The following is a 17,215-nucleotide window of genomic DNA, read 5'->3' as shown; positions in this document are numbered from 1 at the left end:
CGCCCGGCGTAATTATATCCGCCCGAGATCATTTTATATACTGTATTATTGTTATTAAAGCCCGGGTATATGAAGCGCTGGTAACACAATAAACTACAGATCCCATAATGCAGCGCTTCAGCTGCCTTGCCAAACAGTTACCGCGTTAATCAAGTCTACCTTAAGATGCTGCAAGTTATTGCGAAGCTAGCTCACACGATGCTGAAGAGAAAAGTTGATTCTGAAAATAGAGCCTTTAAAAACCGATGGGAGGCTGAGTATATGTTTACTGAACCCGTGTGTCTCATTTGTGGAGCTAATGTGGCTGTAATTACAGAATTTAATCTAAGACGGCACTATAAAACAAAACATCAGGGTAACCTGAAAGACCTGAATGCAATGCAGAAGATACAGAAAGCAGAAGAATTAAATAAGAATCTGACACTTCAGCGGACGTTTTTACCCGTGCACAATCACAAAGTGATTTCAATTGAGGCTTTTATGGGAGACACAACCACTTGCCCCACTTTCCCTATTACCAAGTAATGTTAAACCAAGTCGTCACTACGGTGTTCCCAAATACGCACTTTGCTGATAAACTGAGCGCACTGAGTTTGCACGGCGCTTTGGTGACTTTGAAGAACAAAAAAAGTCCGTCTACATGCGGCTCGAACCTTGTGCATGTTTGGTAGCACATATCTGTGTGAGAAGCTCTTCTCAGTGATAAAGACTAACAAAACAGCACACAGGAGTCGCCTCACTGATGAGCACCTGCAATCCATCCTGAGAATCTCCACAACACAGAACCTCACACCAAACAGAAACAAACTTGTTGCCAAAAAAAGATGCCAGGCGTCCAGCTCTAAAATGACATAAGAGCAAAGACAACTGAATGATTTGATTTGTTATTGCTGAAAGGAACACATTTTATTTATATTTCTAGGTTTTGTTATGCAGCATGTTCATATTTGAATTTGTATAATTTTGACAGGATATATTTTTATGGAGAGCAAAATCTTTTGGGATATTTAAAATCTAAGTTTATTTTTTACAAAATATAAAATTACATAAGAGTAAAGAAATTTGAATGTTTGTTCTTTTGACGTTTACTTTATTTCTAACTTGTATAATTTAGACAGGATATATTTTTATGGAGAGCAAAATATTATAAGTTGTTTAAGGTTTGAGTTGATTTATTCAGGAATAATATTCCTGTCTGTTTTACCATTCCTACCAAAGATATTTCTGTCGACTAAATAAAAATTCCTTCTATTTAAAATTTAAATAGAACTTGAACAAATACGATAGTTCATAATATCCACGCAGACTTGCACGTAAGAGCTGGTGTCATCCGTTTTAACAAACAGCGTATTGCACTGATACGAAATAGCTGTGTGTGTATATATGTAGATATGTATGTATGTAGATATATATATATATATATATATATATATGACAACAACACTCATCACTCACAACAGTGACAAAACAATAACATTGACAATCATGTTACGTTATTTTCAAAATGTTTCCTTTTCTTTTCATTGCTTCTTTAACACACTACTTCTCGCCAAGGCTGGTATTTTGCTAGTATATATATATATATATATATCCCGATCTACATACTCGAATAATGGATACTTTATTCGCCATCAATGATTGTTTTGGTAAAGCCATACTCGGTGTATTCATTAGATGAACGGTAAAAAAGTAAGAGCGAGGGGAGGATGACTTATTGAGCATGCAGGCTGTAGTGCGCTCAACTCTATTTGAATTGCGCGATCACATTTGAAAAATATATCTTTTAAGTTCTATTTAGTCCATATGTGTCAAACTCAAGGGCGGGCCACATCCGCCCGTGTGTAATTATATCCGCCCGAGATCATTTTATATACTGTATTATTGTTATTAAAGCCCGGGTATATGAAGCGCTGGTAACACAATAAACTACAGATCCCATAATGCAGCGCTTCAGCTGCCTTGCCGAACACTTACCGCGTTAATCAAGTCTACCTTATGATGCTGCAAGTTATTGCGAAGCTAGCTCACACGATGCTGAAGAGAAAAGTTGATTCTGAAAATAGAGCCTTTAAAAACCGATGGGAGGCTGAGTATATGTTTACTGAACCCGTGTGTCTCATTTGTGGAGCTAATGTGGCTGTAATTACAGAATTTAATCTAAGACGACACTATGAGACAAAACATCAGGGTAACCTGAATGCAATGCAGAAGATACTGAAAGCAGCATAATTAAATAAGAATCTGACACTTCAGCGGACGTTTTAACCCGTGCACAATCACAAAGTGATTTCAAGTGAAGCTGCTTTTATGGGAGACACAAATGCACCAAGTGCACCTTGCCCCACTTTCCCTGTTGCCAAGTAATGTTAAACCAAGTCGTCACTACGGTGTTCCCAAATACGCACTTTGCTGATAAACTGAGCGCACTGCGCACTGAGTTTGCACGGCGCTTTGGTGACTTTGAAGAACAAAAAAAAGTCAGTCTACATGCGGCTCGAACCTTGTACATGTTTGGTAGCACATATCTGTGTGAGAAGCTCTTCTCAGTGATATAGACTAACAAAACAGCACACAGGAGTCGCCTCACTGATGAGCACCTTCAATCCATCCTGAGAATCTCCACAACACAGAACCTCACACCAAACAGAAACAAACCTGTGGCCAAAAAAAGATGCCAGGCGTCCAGCTCTAAAATGACATATGAGCAAAGACAACTGAATGATTTGATTTGTTATTGCTGAAAGGAACATATTTTATTTATATTTCTAGGTTTTGTTTTGCAGCATGTTCATATTTGAATTTGTATAATTTTGACAGGATATATTTTTATGGAGAGCAAAATCTTTTGGGATATTTAAAATCTAAGTTTATTTTTTATATAAAATTACATAAGAGTAAAGAAATTTGAATGTTTGTTCTTTTAACGTTTACTTTATTTCTAACTTGTATAATTTAGACAGGATATATTTTTATGGAGAGCAAAATATTATAAGTTGTTTAAGGTTTGAGTTGATTTATTCAGGAATAATATTCCTGTCTGTTTTTACCATTCCTACCAAAGATATTTCTGTCGACTAAATAAAAATTCCTTCTATTTAAAATTTAAATAGAACTTGAACAAATCTGATAGTTCATAATATCCACGAGACTTGCACGTAAGAGCGGGTGTCATCTGTTTTAACAAACAGCGTATTGCACTGATACGAAATAGCTGTGTGTGTATATATATATATATACATTTGTGTGTATGTATGTATGTGTGTGTGTATGTATGTGTATATATGTAGATATATGTGTGTGTGTGTGTGTATGTGTATATATGTAGATATATGTGTGTGTGTGATATATATATATATATATATATATATATATATATATATATATATATATATATATATATATATATGACAGCAACACTCATCACTCACAACAGTGACAAAACAATTACATTGACAATCATGTTACGTTATTTTCAAAATGTTTCCTTTTTTTTAGCACTACAAGGACAACAATGAGACAACCCCCAAAACAGGAATGGTTTAACAGGTGTAGGCCACTGACATTTTTCCCTCCTCATCTTTTCTTAGTATATTTTCACTATTTTTGGATTTGGCTACAGTCAGTGTCACTACTGGTAGCATGAGGCGATACCTGGACCATACAGAGGTTGCACAGGTAGTCCAACTTCTCCAGGATGGCACATCAATATGTGCCATTGCCAGAAGGTTTGCTGTGTCTTCCAGTACAGTCTCAAGGGCATGAAGGTGATTCCAGGAGACAGGCAGTTATTCTAGGAGAGCTGGACAGGGCCGTATAAAGTCCTTAACCCTTCAGCAGGACTGGTATCTGTTCCTTTGAGCAAGGAGGAACAGGATGAGCACTGCCAGAGCCCTACAAAATAACCTCCAGCAGGCCACTGGTGTGAAAGTTTCTGACCAAACAATCAGAAACAGACTTCATGAGGGTGGCCTGAGGGCCCGACGTCCTCTAGTGGACCCTGTGCTCACTGCCCGGCACCATGGAGCTCGATTGGCATTTGCCATAGAATACCAGAATTGGCAGGTCCTCCACTGGCGCCCTGTACTTTTCACAGATGAGCTCAGATTCACCCTGATCACATGTGACAGACATGAAAGGGTCTGGAGAAGCTGTGGATAATGTTATGCTGCCTGTAACATCATTCAGCATGATTGGTTTGGTGGTGGGTCAATGATGGTTTGGGGAGGCATATACATGGAGAGATGCACTGACCTCTGCATGCTAGACAATGGCACCTTGACTGCCATTAGGTATTGAGATTAAATCCTTGGACCCATTGTCAGACCCTATACTGGTGCAGTGGGTCCTGGGCTCCCCCTGGTGCACGACAATGCTGGCAGTTCCTGGAGGATGAAGGAATTGATACCATTGACTGGCCCCCATGCTCTCCTGACCTAAATCCAATAGAACACCTCTGGGACATTATGTTTCAGTCCATCCAACACCGCCAGGTTGCACCTCAAACTATCCAGGAGCAGTGATGCTCTGGTCCAGATCTGGGAGGAGATCCCCCAGGACACCATCCATCACCTTATTAGGAGCATGCCCTGACATTGTCAGGCATGTATACTTGCACGTGGGGGCCATAAAAACTACTGAGTACGATTTTGAGCTGCTGCAATGAAATTTTAGCAAATTGGACTAGCCTGCCAGATCATTTTTTCAGTTTGATTTTTGGGGTGTCTTTGAATTCAACCCTCTGTAGGTTGATATATTTCATTTCCATCAAACGATATGGCATCCTTTCATTCCTAACACATATCAGTATAGATATCCAGCATGATTTTTCCCATTGAGATCTAATGTGTTTTTCAAGTGTTCCTTTAATTTTATTGAACAGTTTATTTAGAGATATCTCAAAATGAATTTTGGATATCTTAAAATGTAATTTACTTTTTAAGATATCTGAAACTCGCTTTGAGATATCTTAAAATAATTTCCTTTACATTTTAAGATATCTGCAATACATTTTGAGATATCTCAAATGTATTTCAAGATATCTCAAATACAGTTTCAGATATCTCAAAATAATTGTGTCTGCATTTCAAGATATCTAAAATGAATTTTCAGATATCTTAAATTGACCTTTCATGCATTTTAAGATATCTTAAATGCATTTCAAGATATCTCAAAATCATTTCCTGTAAAATTGCCTATTATTTCAATGGGACTACTTGTTTATTATAAGATATCTTAAAATGTATTTGAGATATCTTGAAATGTGCAGGAAGTCATTTTAAGATATCTTGAAATGTATTTGAGATATCTGAAAATGGACAGGAAGCTGTTTTAAGATATCTGGAAATGTATTTGAGATATCTTAAATTGTATTGTAGATATCTTAAAATGCTATTGAGATATCTTGAAATAATTGAGTGTCCTTTTAAAGATATCTTAAAATGCATTTTAGATATCTTGAAATACAATTTGAGATATCTTGAAATACATTGTTAGATATCTGAAATGGAGCAGAGACCCATTTTAAGATATCATGAAATTAATTTTAGATATCTAAAAATGTATTTCAGATATCTGAAAAAAAATGAATTTCAAGATATCTTAAATGCTTTTTAAGATATCTAAATTATATTTCGAGATATCTCAAAATAACTTCCTTCTCATTTTAAGATATCCCAAATTCATTTTGAGATATCTGAAATGCATTTTCAGATATCTTAAAATGACTTCCTGCACATTTCAAGATATCTCAAATACATTTCAAGATATCTTAAAATAACTTCCTGCACATTTCAAGATATCTCAAATACATTTTCAAAAACTTCCTGTTAAGGTTCACTGCCTGTTCAGATTCCCATGGCGCAGGCAGAGACTTCTGAAGTTCTTAGGACTATTAGAACTGTGTTCACTGCAATAGAAAGAAATATTCTGGAAGGGTCTGTGATTGATTCTGATACTAAGAATTTATTGCAAAATGCAAAACACAACTTTGATAGAATTTCATCGGCATTACCAGAAAATATTAGAGTACAATTGAGAGACTGTTTTGAGGATTTGATACCACGAATTGAAAGATATGATGCCAGAAACTCTCCACCAGTTATCAACAACTTTCTTGCTACGCGCATTAAAGAAGGTAAGCATCGCAAAAGTATGAATGCCATTTTAAATTAATGTTAAATAAGAAAGTAAACTGATCAATAGGGCAAACATGTTTTGTGCAGTTGAATAATATTTATGTTGCTTTATTGGTATAGTTTAGAGAAACTGAACTTTGACAAGGAATGTCAAAACGTATTGATGAAATTTTTTAATCATAATTTATTAAAACAATTCTCCTTGTGGATAATGCACGCATAGACTTTCTTTCTGATAAATCATTTAACGATATGCACATATAACTGCATTCAATTGTATTTTCTTTTGAACTGAATCACCTAGGGTTGACTTAAATTTAACACTGCGTCTTGTGACATTTTTAAAAATGTTATTTTCATATTAATAACATAATGAAGACGATTTAAAATGCAGTATATTACAGTGGCGTTATTCTTCCTAAATTCAGTAGTTTCATTAAACTCCTATGTTACATTATGTTGGGCCAGTTAGTTCTTGATACTTGACTCCTGAGGTAATTGTTTAATCTAAGCTGGAATCTAAAATAAATGTGAATATGCACTGCATGCCGCACCCCATCCACAGACGCTTTCTTGTCCGTTACCCATACTGTTTTCGTTATAATAGTAGCCCCATGCTGGAAAGATCATGTTCATAAACTGCATTAATGAGTCGGATGTATTGAAGAAAAATGCAATTAGTTCAACTTTAAGGGGTGTTACATTTTATTTTTTTTTATTTCGATACCAACAATAAAACAGCAATTTAACCTGTGCGATTTTGAAAGTGTTGTCACTTTAAATAAATACATTCACGACACTTTGCTACACTTCTTAAAATATCGTAAAAGCAAAAATGCTTAAAAGATGCTCAACAATTTCTAACAGAGATTTTTCTCCACCACAGCAATGAATTAAACTTAAATAGTATTTTAACGCCTATGGTTAATTGACTGAGATATATGGACTATGATTTCCTAGTTGTTTTCTTATAATAAGTTGCATTAAATACATATGTAAATAAATACATTTAGAGAATATTCTTAGACCAATTTTATAGTTGTGAGAGTTCTAGCCTGTCTCGACAGCACCAGGCGAGTGTAGGAGAATTCTGAATGAGGCATAACTGATCACATGATGGAATCACCTACTGTGCACCCACACTGCAAAGGCCATAATAAAATGATCCATTTTTTTTGCATCAGCATCTCTTGCAAGTGGCAGAATGCAAGAATACCTACAGGAACTCTCACATATATCACTGTTTATCTGCAATATTTCAGAGAGCTGCATCTTTTGTGTAACCGTTTTTAATTCGTTCTGCAGTTAGGAGTAAATTAATTTTTATTACAACACATACTCATTGTAATTATTGCGCACACTGAATTTCTGGCTATTTAACTAGAATATGCCACTTTTTTCAATTGTCCTGTCTTTCAATTTTTGTTCAGCAGTACTGGGCACAAAATATGAATGGAACAGCATGCAGTTTTGGTTCTCATTCAAACCCTGCTGTATGACAACTCTACCAGTTAAGACTGACCAGGTGACTTAATACCATGTTCATGACATTGAAAGGAACCACAGTTCTAGGGAAAAAAAAGAAATGTGGGGACAACATGCTACTCCACTGTAAAAGCACCTCAACTTGTTATCATCCTTAAGCCCAAGTCCAACGGGCTTGTTCAACAACACTATGTCATCAGTTTAAATTAATCTTAATTTCATACATTTATTTTCAATGAATACAGTATTTCAAAGCGCTTCACTTATGCAGAATATTACGATATTGGAGGACAGTGTGGTGACAGGAGAGAATAGAAGTTTGTGCATCTGCCTAACAGATCTAGCATCCAGAATTCCAATCATACTCCTGGACGATGTCCATGTTTTCATGTTGCTCGTTCTCTTCAGTTCCACTCCCAGAAATCCAAAAGCATGCACTTAGCTAGACTGGCTGTCCCAAATTCTCCTTCTGTTAGAGTCAGTGTGTGTGTGTCCATGCATGCAGCAGTTTCTTGTGCCCAACTCTTCTGGAATCAGTCCCAGCCTCACCTAACCTGAATTTCATTAAGCAGCCTTCACAATGGTATGTTGTACTGCAGTGCTGACTTGAACAGGAAGATACAGTGAGAAGTTTGGAATTTAAACCTGTTAGGATTTGTTATTAGATTTACACCAAATATTTCCTTATAATTTTTATATTCATTTTTCTTTTTGCAGTTTTCTTTTATCCAGTAATTTAATGTATATGTCAAGCTTTCTTGTTTAGTCCATCTTAAGTCATTCATACACAATCCATCAGTAAACACTAAAAAATGTTTATTATAGCTGAAGTTAACACATCATGACACAAATAACTAATAAACACAAACACAGCAGCAGAAAAGTATTTTCAACCTGGTTTTATACATAATGAAAATTAACTTTTTCCCTGGTATATAAATTATTAGTAAATGCTGGTATTGCTGCATAACCATTTAACATTTTCAAAATGAATTCTTATTCTTTGAAATTAGACTGTTTTAGTAAATTGTTCATAAATAATGTTAGTACACATTTATTGTTAATTGACATAAAGTAGGATGTTTTATTATTATTCTTTTAAATTGTTTCATAATAGGTCAGTTTGGTATGCCAAAAGTTGAAATCTCAAAAGAACAACTGAAGCTTTTAATTTCACAAGGATACACTGGGAAAAGAATTGCAGAACACATAGGATGTTCTGCATCTTATATTTATAAACGCCTGAAAACTGAGGGTCTGTCACCAAGACAGAAATTCAGCAGTATAACAGATAATGAACTGGATGAAGAATGCAAAAGACTACAAGCAAGTTGTCCAAATGCCGGTTCTGAGGTATACTAATTTGTTTTGTATTTTATGCACTCCATGGTTACACTCTGATGTGAAACAAAAATATATTATTAAATTGGAACACAAAATATTAAAATATCTGTTGGTAAATATTTCTGCAAGATGCTTCAGTACAGCATATAAAACATACAATTTTTAAAGTCAGTTCTACCACATGCAGTTTGCATGTTCTCCCTATGTCTGCATGGATTTCATCTGGTTGTGGCTCCAGTTCTCTCTCCCACTGCCCAAAGACATGCAGGTTTGGTGAACTGGCAACACTAAATTAGCCCTGATGTGTGTTTATGGGTCGCCCTGAGATGGACTGGCACCCAGTCCAGGGTTTGTTCCTGCCTTGTGCCAATTGCTTGCCCCCCTGTGACCCAGGTCTGGATTGAGCAGGTTAGAAAATGACACTATGTAAAGTGGAAGAAAAGGAACTTTAAATGCAGAATTGATATCCACACAAAACTTCTATAACAATTTAACATAATGATAATGGTAATAATATACAGTATGAATAGAACAGTAAAAAAAAAGTGTACTTTTGATCTTTTCAAAATCAATGCAATAAACTCTGCATATAGCTATGAGTGGATTTACACAGGAAAGCAAAGGGCACACAAATTTTTTAAAACAAAAATAACTTTCAATTAAAATGTATTATGATCAATCCATCGTTCATTCACTTATTGAGTATTACTTTTTTGCCCATTCATTCACTTTCTGACCTTCTTACTCCAATTTAGAATAATCTAGGACCAAAGAATTCCCTTGTAGCATTGTCAGCAAGGCAAGAACCTCTACCCCATTCTGGAGGACATGTTAATCACAAATTCTGCTTGTGTTCACACTCATCAATTTAGAGTGTATTTTTATCCTAACCTGTATATCTACTTGGATATGGAAGAAAACCTATATAGACAGAGATGGAATTTGCAAAATCCACAGACAGTGAGCAAGTTCACAAAACATAAGTAATTGTTAAGCTGTGAAACAACACTATTATTTATTTCTACACTACCCAGTAGAAATGAAAAAAAAAAAAACACATAAAAATCTAATATGTTAAAGCAGTTAAAAAACTAGGGGACATAGTTTTATTTAAGATATGTAGAAGTACTAAACAGCTCTTTTTTATCATCTTAAGTAACAGCCCTGTGATAGACTGGCTCCTTGTCTCGGGTTGTTAATGCCCACAGCTGTCAGGGCCAGCTTGGATTAAGTAAGATTGGGAATGACTGACTGACTGACTGACCTTAAATCATTTGTTGTGTCTCTTGACATAGAATATCATATATGAAATTGAAAAAAATCTTTTCTCACAACAAATCAGTCAGCTTTCAAGAATAATTGTGAACTATATTCTAAGTTTTGCAGTATTTCACATAATGTCATAGCACCAACAACTGCTGTGACACAATGCTGTCCATCCCAATCCATCTATTCATTTTGTAAATCCACTTCATCCTAAGGGTCACAGGGTAACTGGAGCCTATTCCAGTAAGCATCAGGTGCAAGGCAGGAACAATCCATGGATGGGCCATCAGTCCATCACAGGGTGATCATACACATACACATACATATCTGAGGCCGATTTAACATCACCATTTACACTAACCTGCACATCTTTTGACTGTGGGAGGAAATCCAGATGGCCACAGGGAGAACATTCAAACTTTACACGGAGAGGACTGGGATGTGAACAAAGCAGCACTACCACTGTACCACCATGTCACACTCCCTTCCATTTCATTAATTCTTATTGAATATATCACTTATCAACAATCTTTTTAAAATAAAATATGTTCCTTGCCAAGACCTTACAAGTTTATGTAGCTGTAATGATCACAAAACAAAGATTTAATTTTCTTACAAGATAGTTACCTATAATTACAAACCCTGTACAATCAGCTTTAATGTTTTAAAATTATCAGTTAATTTAAAATGTTCAAATTATGTTTTTAACAGATGATGTCAGGAATGCTAAGGGCAAGGGGAATACATGTACAAAGGGACAGACTTGACGCACATTGGCTAGACTTGACCCAATTGGCACTGCTCAGAGATGGTCACAAACTGTTCAAAGAAGGTCATACCATGCCGTCTCACCTAACAGTATATGGCACATTGACAGTCACATGAAGCTTATAAGGTAAAAGACTTGTAGGATTTATTTCTTAATTTAATGAATATCACTTTCAGCTTCATTATTGTCTTAAGTAGACCAAATTAATATGTGACACTTCTTTGTTTATACAGCTATATGTTTTGCATAAAATAAGTGATATTATTTTTTCAAGTAATAGAAAATAGAATAGGTAATTATGTGTAATTCTAAACATTTTCATTATCCAGAAAACAGTTTCCATATCTGTATGCATAAACATGTGCATTATTTGTGTTTTCCTTCTGGAACCTAATCTATAATTAAATTTTTTTCACTAAACTGCACATGTGCTTAACATTTTTTCTTTTGATGGATAGGTGGGGCTTTGTTGTACATGGTGCTATCGATGGCTTCTCCCGTCTAATACCTTATTTAAGTTGTGCTACAAACAATTCTTCATCCACGGTGCTACAGACTTTCTGCAGGGGTGCTCTACAGTATGGATTACCATTAAGAGTGAGGTCTGACCAAGGCACAGAAAATGTTCAGGTAGCACTGCTTATGAATGCCATCAGAGGATTACACCGTGGCAGCCATATAACTGGACTTTCTGTCCATAACCAGAGAATTGAAAGGCTGTGGAGAGATGTATTTCAACAGGTTCTCTTCCCCATCTACAAAGAATTTTATGAAATGGAAGATAATGGTATACTTGAAGAAGGCAATAGTTTACACAAAGGGTGTCTACAATATGTTTACTACTCAACAATTAATCAAAGATTGGAAATGTTCAGAGAAGGCTGGAATAAGCATAGAATTAGAACTGAACATAACAGAACACCGGAACAAATATGGTTCGATAGCTTGTCCACTACATCTCACCAAACAAGTCTATCTGACATGAATACACAACAGTTTAGAGAAAGTTTAATAGAAAATTTACAAAGAATAGGTGTATCATTTTCAGATGATGCATATATGGAGCCTCAGGAGACATTCAACCCACTTGAAATGTCTGTCCAGAATCTACAGATACTACAAGATGCTATTCAGCTTGAAACAAATTTAAAAGATAAATATGCATGTTGTGTTCAAAAGGCCAATGACTTATTAACAGATACCCAAACATAATGTCCACTCCATTTTGCATGTAGTATTAAAAAATTGTTCATGAGTACATTGGCAAGGTCCAGCATCAACAGTAATGCATACTACATGGTAAATAGCTTGCTATAACCAACCTAAATTCATTTTTACTTTTTTGTAAAATGGTCTTAACAGTTATGTATGGTAATGATTGTTGTGTGCAGAACTGAATTCTGTAAACTTTGACAATAAAAAGACATGATTAAGCATTAAGTTGTACATTTATTTTACAGTGTTATTCATTTAACAAATGCCAAACATTTTGTTTTAATAATTTTTAAAAGAAAAATAAACTCTCTCTTTTTACTGTTTCCTTCACAATTATACCAAATTGCCTTGACATGTGACACATAATCCACCAACTCAAAACATATGAAGAAAATGATATTTTTTTAATGAAGTTGAATAAACACAGATGTACAATTTGTTTATACATAAACTACACCACATTTGAATTAATTTAACAACTTATTTTAAATCAACAACTTGTACTGAAAACAATATACATTCACATATTATCATTAACAGCGAGTATTTTAAATTACAATATCAGAAACATTTAAATGGTGAAAGTAAACAGGTTTCCAAATATAAACTGAGAAAACATTTATGTGCCACCTTTTGGATGCTATCAAAAAGTACATTTTTAGCATAATACTGTTGTAGTTGGTGCTATTATTTGTTCAGTTTTAATTTTGAAGCATTTGTTTAAATGCAGATTATAATGTTACACCTGTAAGTATCTGTAAACAAATATACGAGCTCTGGATAAACCTTAAAGGAAAATTAAACTTCTGAAAAAAGTATGTACTGAATATATGAAATTTGCATGAAAATATCAGCTATACCCAAATGAATTAGCTCTCACTCAAAAAGACATATTATCTATTGTGTCAACCTGAATTTCAGTTACTCAGTAAAAAGATATCTAAAGTTTCATTCAAAGACATTTCAAGTGTTATTTTTGTTTTGCAATTTCATAATATGGTCATTCCAAATGCATACTCAGAATTAAGTATAATTTTAAATTCTCTTTTAAATTCTTGAACTGATGTATAGCCAACTGGAATTTCCAAAGTGTTACTGCAAGTATGTGCAATGGGTCGCGCAAGCTACCGCATAACCGATTGAATGTAATATTGATTTCAGCAGGCTGTAAAGGTGAACCTGTGACAAAATGCAAAAATTTGGACAGTTCCTCAGGATCTATTGACTTAATGAAATCACACAAATAATAATATGCAACTTCTTCCTCTGGCCTGAGATCTGTTTCTGTTTTAAAGCATGTCAAAACGCGTTCTGTAGTTGGCATTTCTTGCCAGTATAGGTAGGAAATTGAGTCAATATCTAACTGTGACCAAAAAACTGTGAAATGGGCATCTGGAATTGACTCTCTTATAAAATTATTGAGGAACCCTGGTTTAATTATTAGTTCATTCTGTGCAATAAGAATGAGCTGATCCTTAAGATTTATAGGTGTTGGAATACTATGCATGCCATTTACAGAAAAAAATGTTAAGAGCTCTTGTTTTTCAAAGTCTCTTAATGTTTCAAAGTGGTTAATTGCTTTTTAGGAGGATTCTTTCTGAAGCAGTTACATGAAGCAGAAAGTCATCTATAAGAATGTTATTGTGAATGGTGGAGGTATTAAATACAATAGAAAGCAATGTTGACCTACAGAATCTTGGAGGTATACATCTATTTAGCTGACACATATGAGACAATACTCTTCCCACAACTGTAAAGATTTCTTGTGCTTTATGATAATGATAGAGAGGTATACAAGGTACAAGTGCATCCTCACCCTTAAACCACTCAGTGAAGGCACAGTTCCAAAAACAAGAAAAAAGATCTTTAGTTAATCCGCCAAAATCATGCCCTTCTTCTCCAATAAAACATACTTTAAGCTTTTTGTTGAGGAGTTCTGTTGTTCCATAAATTCGCTGCATATCATTCAATATTGTTTCCCTGTTTATTTCGATAATGATTTCTTCCTCTATTAATCCTTCAAGCTCTGAAAAACCTCATAAAATACAACATGATTTTATAAAGAAAGTGAAAAAAATGAACTGTAGAATATATACAGTAGTATGAAATGTAAGGGGCTAATCAAAATGTGAGAGCGACAGACATTTCTGAGTCTATAGGAAGGACATAAAAAGAGGATATCTGGCTGGAAAATACAAACGTGACACCTTGAATTTTCAATGGACTTATTCTTAAGAGAAAGTGTTGGAGCAAGAGTAAGGACATTCAAACATCACAATTATGTGAAGGGTTGTTTTTACCAAATTTGAGGCTTAACTGATTGTCGACTGTAATTTCTTGAAATCAAAGAGATGCATTTCCTTTTCTAAAAATGTAGTCCAATGGATAGTACTCAATTTGTAAATTATAATAGTTTTGGCTAGATTTGTGCATGAAGGTGACTGAATTACCCTGAGTAAAACTTACTTCTGTCAAGATGGAATCGTTTTTCATCCAACTGAGATACTTTAATCTGAACCTAACAAAAACAAAAATAAAAATGATAAAATCTGTAAGGATAACAAATTAGGTTCACAAGCACCTTCCTGTTTCTCTATACATTCACACATTTCTCCTCTCCTCCTATCAAATAATCTGCTCTTAATTCTGAATGTTTAAAACATTAAATATTTACCGTGGGAGTATCAGCATTTATATAAGCAAAAGGAGATTCTGGAGGACTTGGTACATTTGCCTCTTCATGCAGTCTGGATAATCTCAACTGCAAAAGCAAGTGATTGGAAAAAGTTAATTTATTTTAAGTTTAAATAAAACTAATTGAAGATAAAATAATACATGCATAAGTAAGAGTCCATGAATATTATACACTTAAAATATGTTTAAAATGATATTTACCTCTGATGTGCTATTTTCATATTCTGCACTTCCAAGAAAGTTCTCAATATCACCAATCAAAATCTATAAAATGAACAGCAGAAGAGAATATGGAGAGCATAAAAACACTATTGAGCCAAGTTTAAGTGATGCACAGAACACATAAGTGACCAGATAAATCTGGCCTAAGCAAAATTGACAAAATATAGCAATTTGGTTAATTATATGTAAAATATCAAATAAAAACACTGAAATAAACAAGTGCCCTATTCAGAGTTTTCTGTCTTGATCCACTGCTTCTCGGATAGGCTATATGGCTCCACCACTACAATATGAATTGAGCAGGTGTGTCTGCATTTCAACTGATTAAGTTTTAAGAACAACTTAAAAAAACGTAGGTGGTGTTCTAAAACCTTTGGCCAATAGTGTGTACATATATATATATATATATATATATATAGTGTACAGCTATGAACAGTAATAATGCATGTATATAAACACTGATACTGTATTTTATGCTTCAGAACTAAGTTAAAGCATTATTTATCATGTGACATAGCCATTGCCTATCCCAGCAGTAATGAAAACAATGCAGAAAACAGACGTCGATGAGATGCCAGTCCATTACAGAAACATTTACTCAGGCATTCTAATACAAAACCAATTTAATTGATTGATTTAACAGACTGTCTATAGACTGTGAGAGGAAAACATGCATCCACACAGGGGACTAACAATGTTTGCAGGCAATGCAACTTGCCATAACTAAATAATTTAAATTATTGTAACAGATCTCTTTAAAGACTGAAGAACAGTGTGGTGCAGAGGTTTGTGTGCTTCCTCAACACTGGGCTCAAAAGCCCATTACCGGACCTGCCCAAATTGTTTGTATTTACATTTTTTCAATAAGCTCCTGTTTCCTTTGACATCTCAAGTGCCTCATTTTTAGTTTTATCAGAAACTCTAAATTGGATTGTTATTTGTGACTGTGGGAGTATCTGATTGGCATACTGATTAGGGTTTGCTCCTTCTTGTACCTCATGCTGCCATAAGCAGTTTCAATAAATGGATAGATTAATGTAGTAAAGAATTTTACAAAATTACACACCTGGGTATTTACTTCTGGTTGAGGTTCTCTTGTGTTTTCCAGCCTATCTACCTGTGGCTCCTGTGACAATGTTGCCTGCGCTCCATATGAAATAAATCAGGTAAAACAATAGTCTATAAAACTGAATAAATAATTACAAAAAAAAAAAACATACTAATTTTTAACACTAAAATATCAATGTTATTTCTTTTATAAAGGATTTATCTTTATACTGAATATAATCAATAGTGGTGTCCATAATAAGTAATGAACCTTATTTACTAACATTTAATAAAATGTTTTAATATAACAGTATCACAAACAATAAGAAATAAATACCTGATAACTTATTTCTGCATGCACTTGACCTGGAATTTCTGCTCTAAATTCTGATTCTTGTTGTGCCGTGTGTATCTCCTCCATCTTGAAAAGGAAATGTAGAAAGGAAGGTGGTGTTTAAATATACAGTCATACATAAAAACAAATGTGTGGATTCAGTTGAGTGACAGAGTGTTATTAACATGCAATGAAGCACAACTGCACACTGTACTTTATAAATGCTCACTTAATATTTTGCATAATGACAGGTTCTTCTTTCTTCACAGAGAGTATCATATTAATCAATGCACAATTTGACATATTGTAAAAATTAGTGAGATTTCTACCTGAATCGGTAGTGGTATGTCACGGTGAGGAATTATGAATATTTTGCCTTTCCCAATTTTTCCTGTAATTGAGCAGCAGTTTCAGTTTGCAAGCAATGCAAACGTCTCCCTTTCTCGGCTTTGGCAAAACTAAATCCTGTTAAGTGTAAAGGAACGTTTGGGTAGCTTTCAATAATAAACTTCTCTAACTGAGGAATTGTCCAGTTCCTATTAATGGATGATTTGCTTCCATATCTGTCTTGAGTCCCAGGCTGCTCATGTTTTGGAGGACCTGAAATCAGAGAGATAATTATTGTACAAGTACGTAATGAAATTCCATAAATGATCTGCATACTGGATGAATACATAATTAGTGCAATAATTTTAAACTGCTATG

The 17,215-nt window shown here is 34.5% G+C and overlaps 2 protein-coding genes across 2 annotated transcripts; one reads left to right on the top strand and one right to left on the bottom strand.

Annotated features, from left to right (window-relative positions):
* The first annotated feature begins 11,061 nt into the window (after positions 1 to 11,061).
* LOC120532179 lies at positions 11,062 to 12,267 on the top strand. Its single transcript, XM_039758050.1, has 2 exons — positions 11,062 to 11,124; positions 11,457 to 12,267. Exons 1-2 carry the CDS (start codon positions 11,111 to 11,113, stop codon positions 12,208 to 12,210), a joined length of 768 nt encoding a protein of 255 aa, XP_039613984.1. The 5' UTR covers positions 11,062 to 11,110; the 3' UTR covers positions 12,211 to 12,267.
* A 1,517-nt stretch (positions 12,268 to 13,784) lies between these two features.
* On the bottom strand, positions 13,785 to 16,894 carry LOC120532058. Its single transcript, XM_039757967.1, has 7 exons — positions 16,840 to 16,894; positions 16,514 to 16,597; positions 16,196 to 16,270; positions 15,109 to 15,171; positions 14,888 to 14,974; positions 14,680 to 14,731; positions 13,785 to 14,248 (listed from the first exon to the last, which is right to left on the bottom strand). The coding sequence occupies exons 2-7, from the start codon at positions 16,595 to 16,597 to the stop codon at positions 13,785 to 13,787; spliced, it is 825 nt and encodes a 274-aa protein (XP_039613901.1). The 5' UTR covers positions 16,840 to 16,894.
* Between the last annotated feature and the right edge of the window lie 321 nt (positions 16,895 to 17,215).

This window comes from Polypterus senegalus, chromosome 7 (assembly GCF_016835505.1).
Source record: "Polypterus senegalus isolate Bchr_013 chromosome 7, ASM1683550v1, whole genome shotgun sequence".
Taxonomy (NCBI): Eukaryota; Metazoa; Chordata; class Cladistia; order Polypteriformes; family Polypteridae; genus Polypterus; species Polypterus senegalus.
The sequence above is the reverse complement of the archived record's forward strand: the minus strand, read 5'-3'. Positions and strand labels throughout refer to the sequence as shown.

Bases quoted from the DNA above. Each gene is read 5' to 3' on its own strand.
- LOC120532058 (XM_039757967.1), bottom strand. From the start codon at position 16,597: ATGGAGGAGATACACACGGCACAACAAGAATCAGAATTTAGAGCAGAA. The intron at 14,975-15,108 runs GTAAATATCATT...TTGCTTTTGCAG, and splicing joins ATGAAAATAGCACATCAGAG to TTGAGATTATCCAGACTGCA. The intron at 14,732-14,887 runs GTAAATATTTAA...TGTTTTTGTTAG, and splicing joins TAAATGCTGATACTCCCACG to GTTCAGATTAAAGTATCTCA.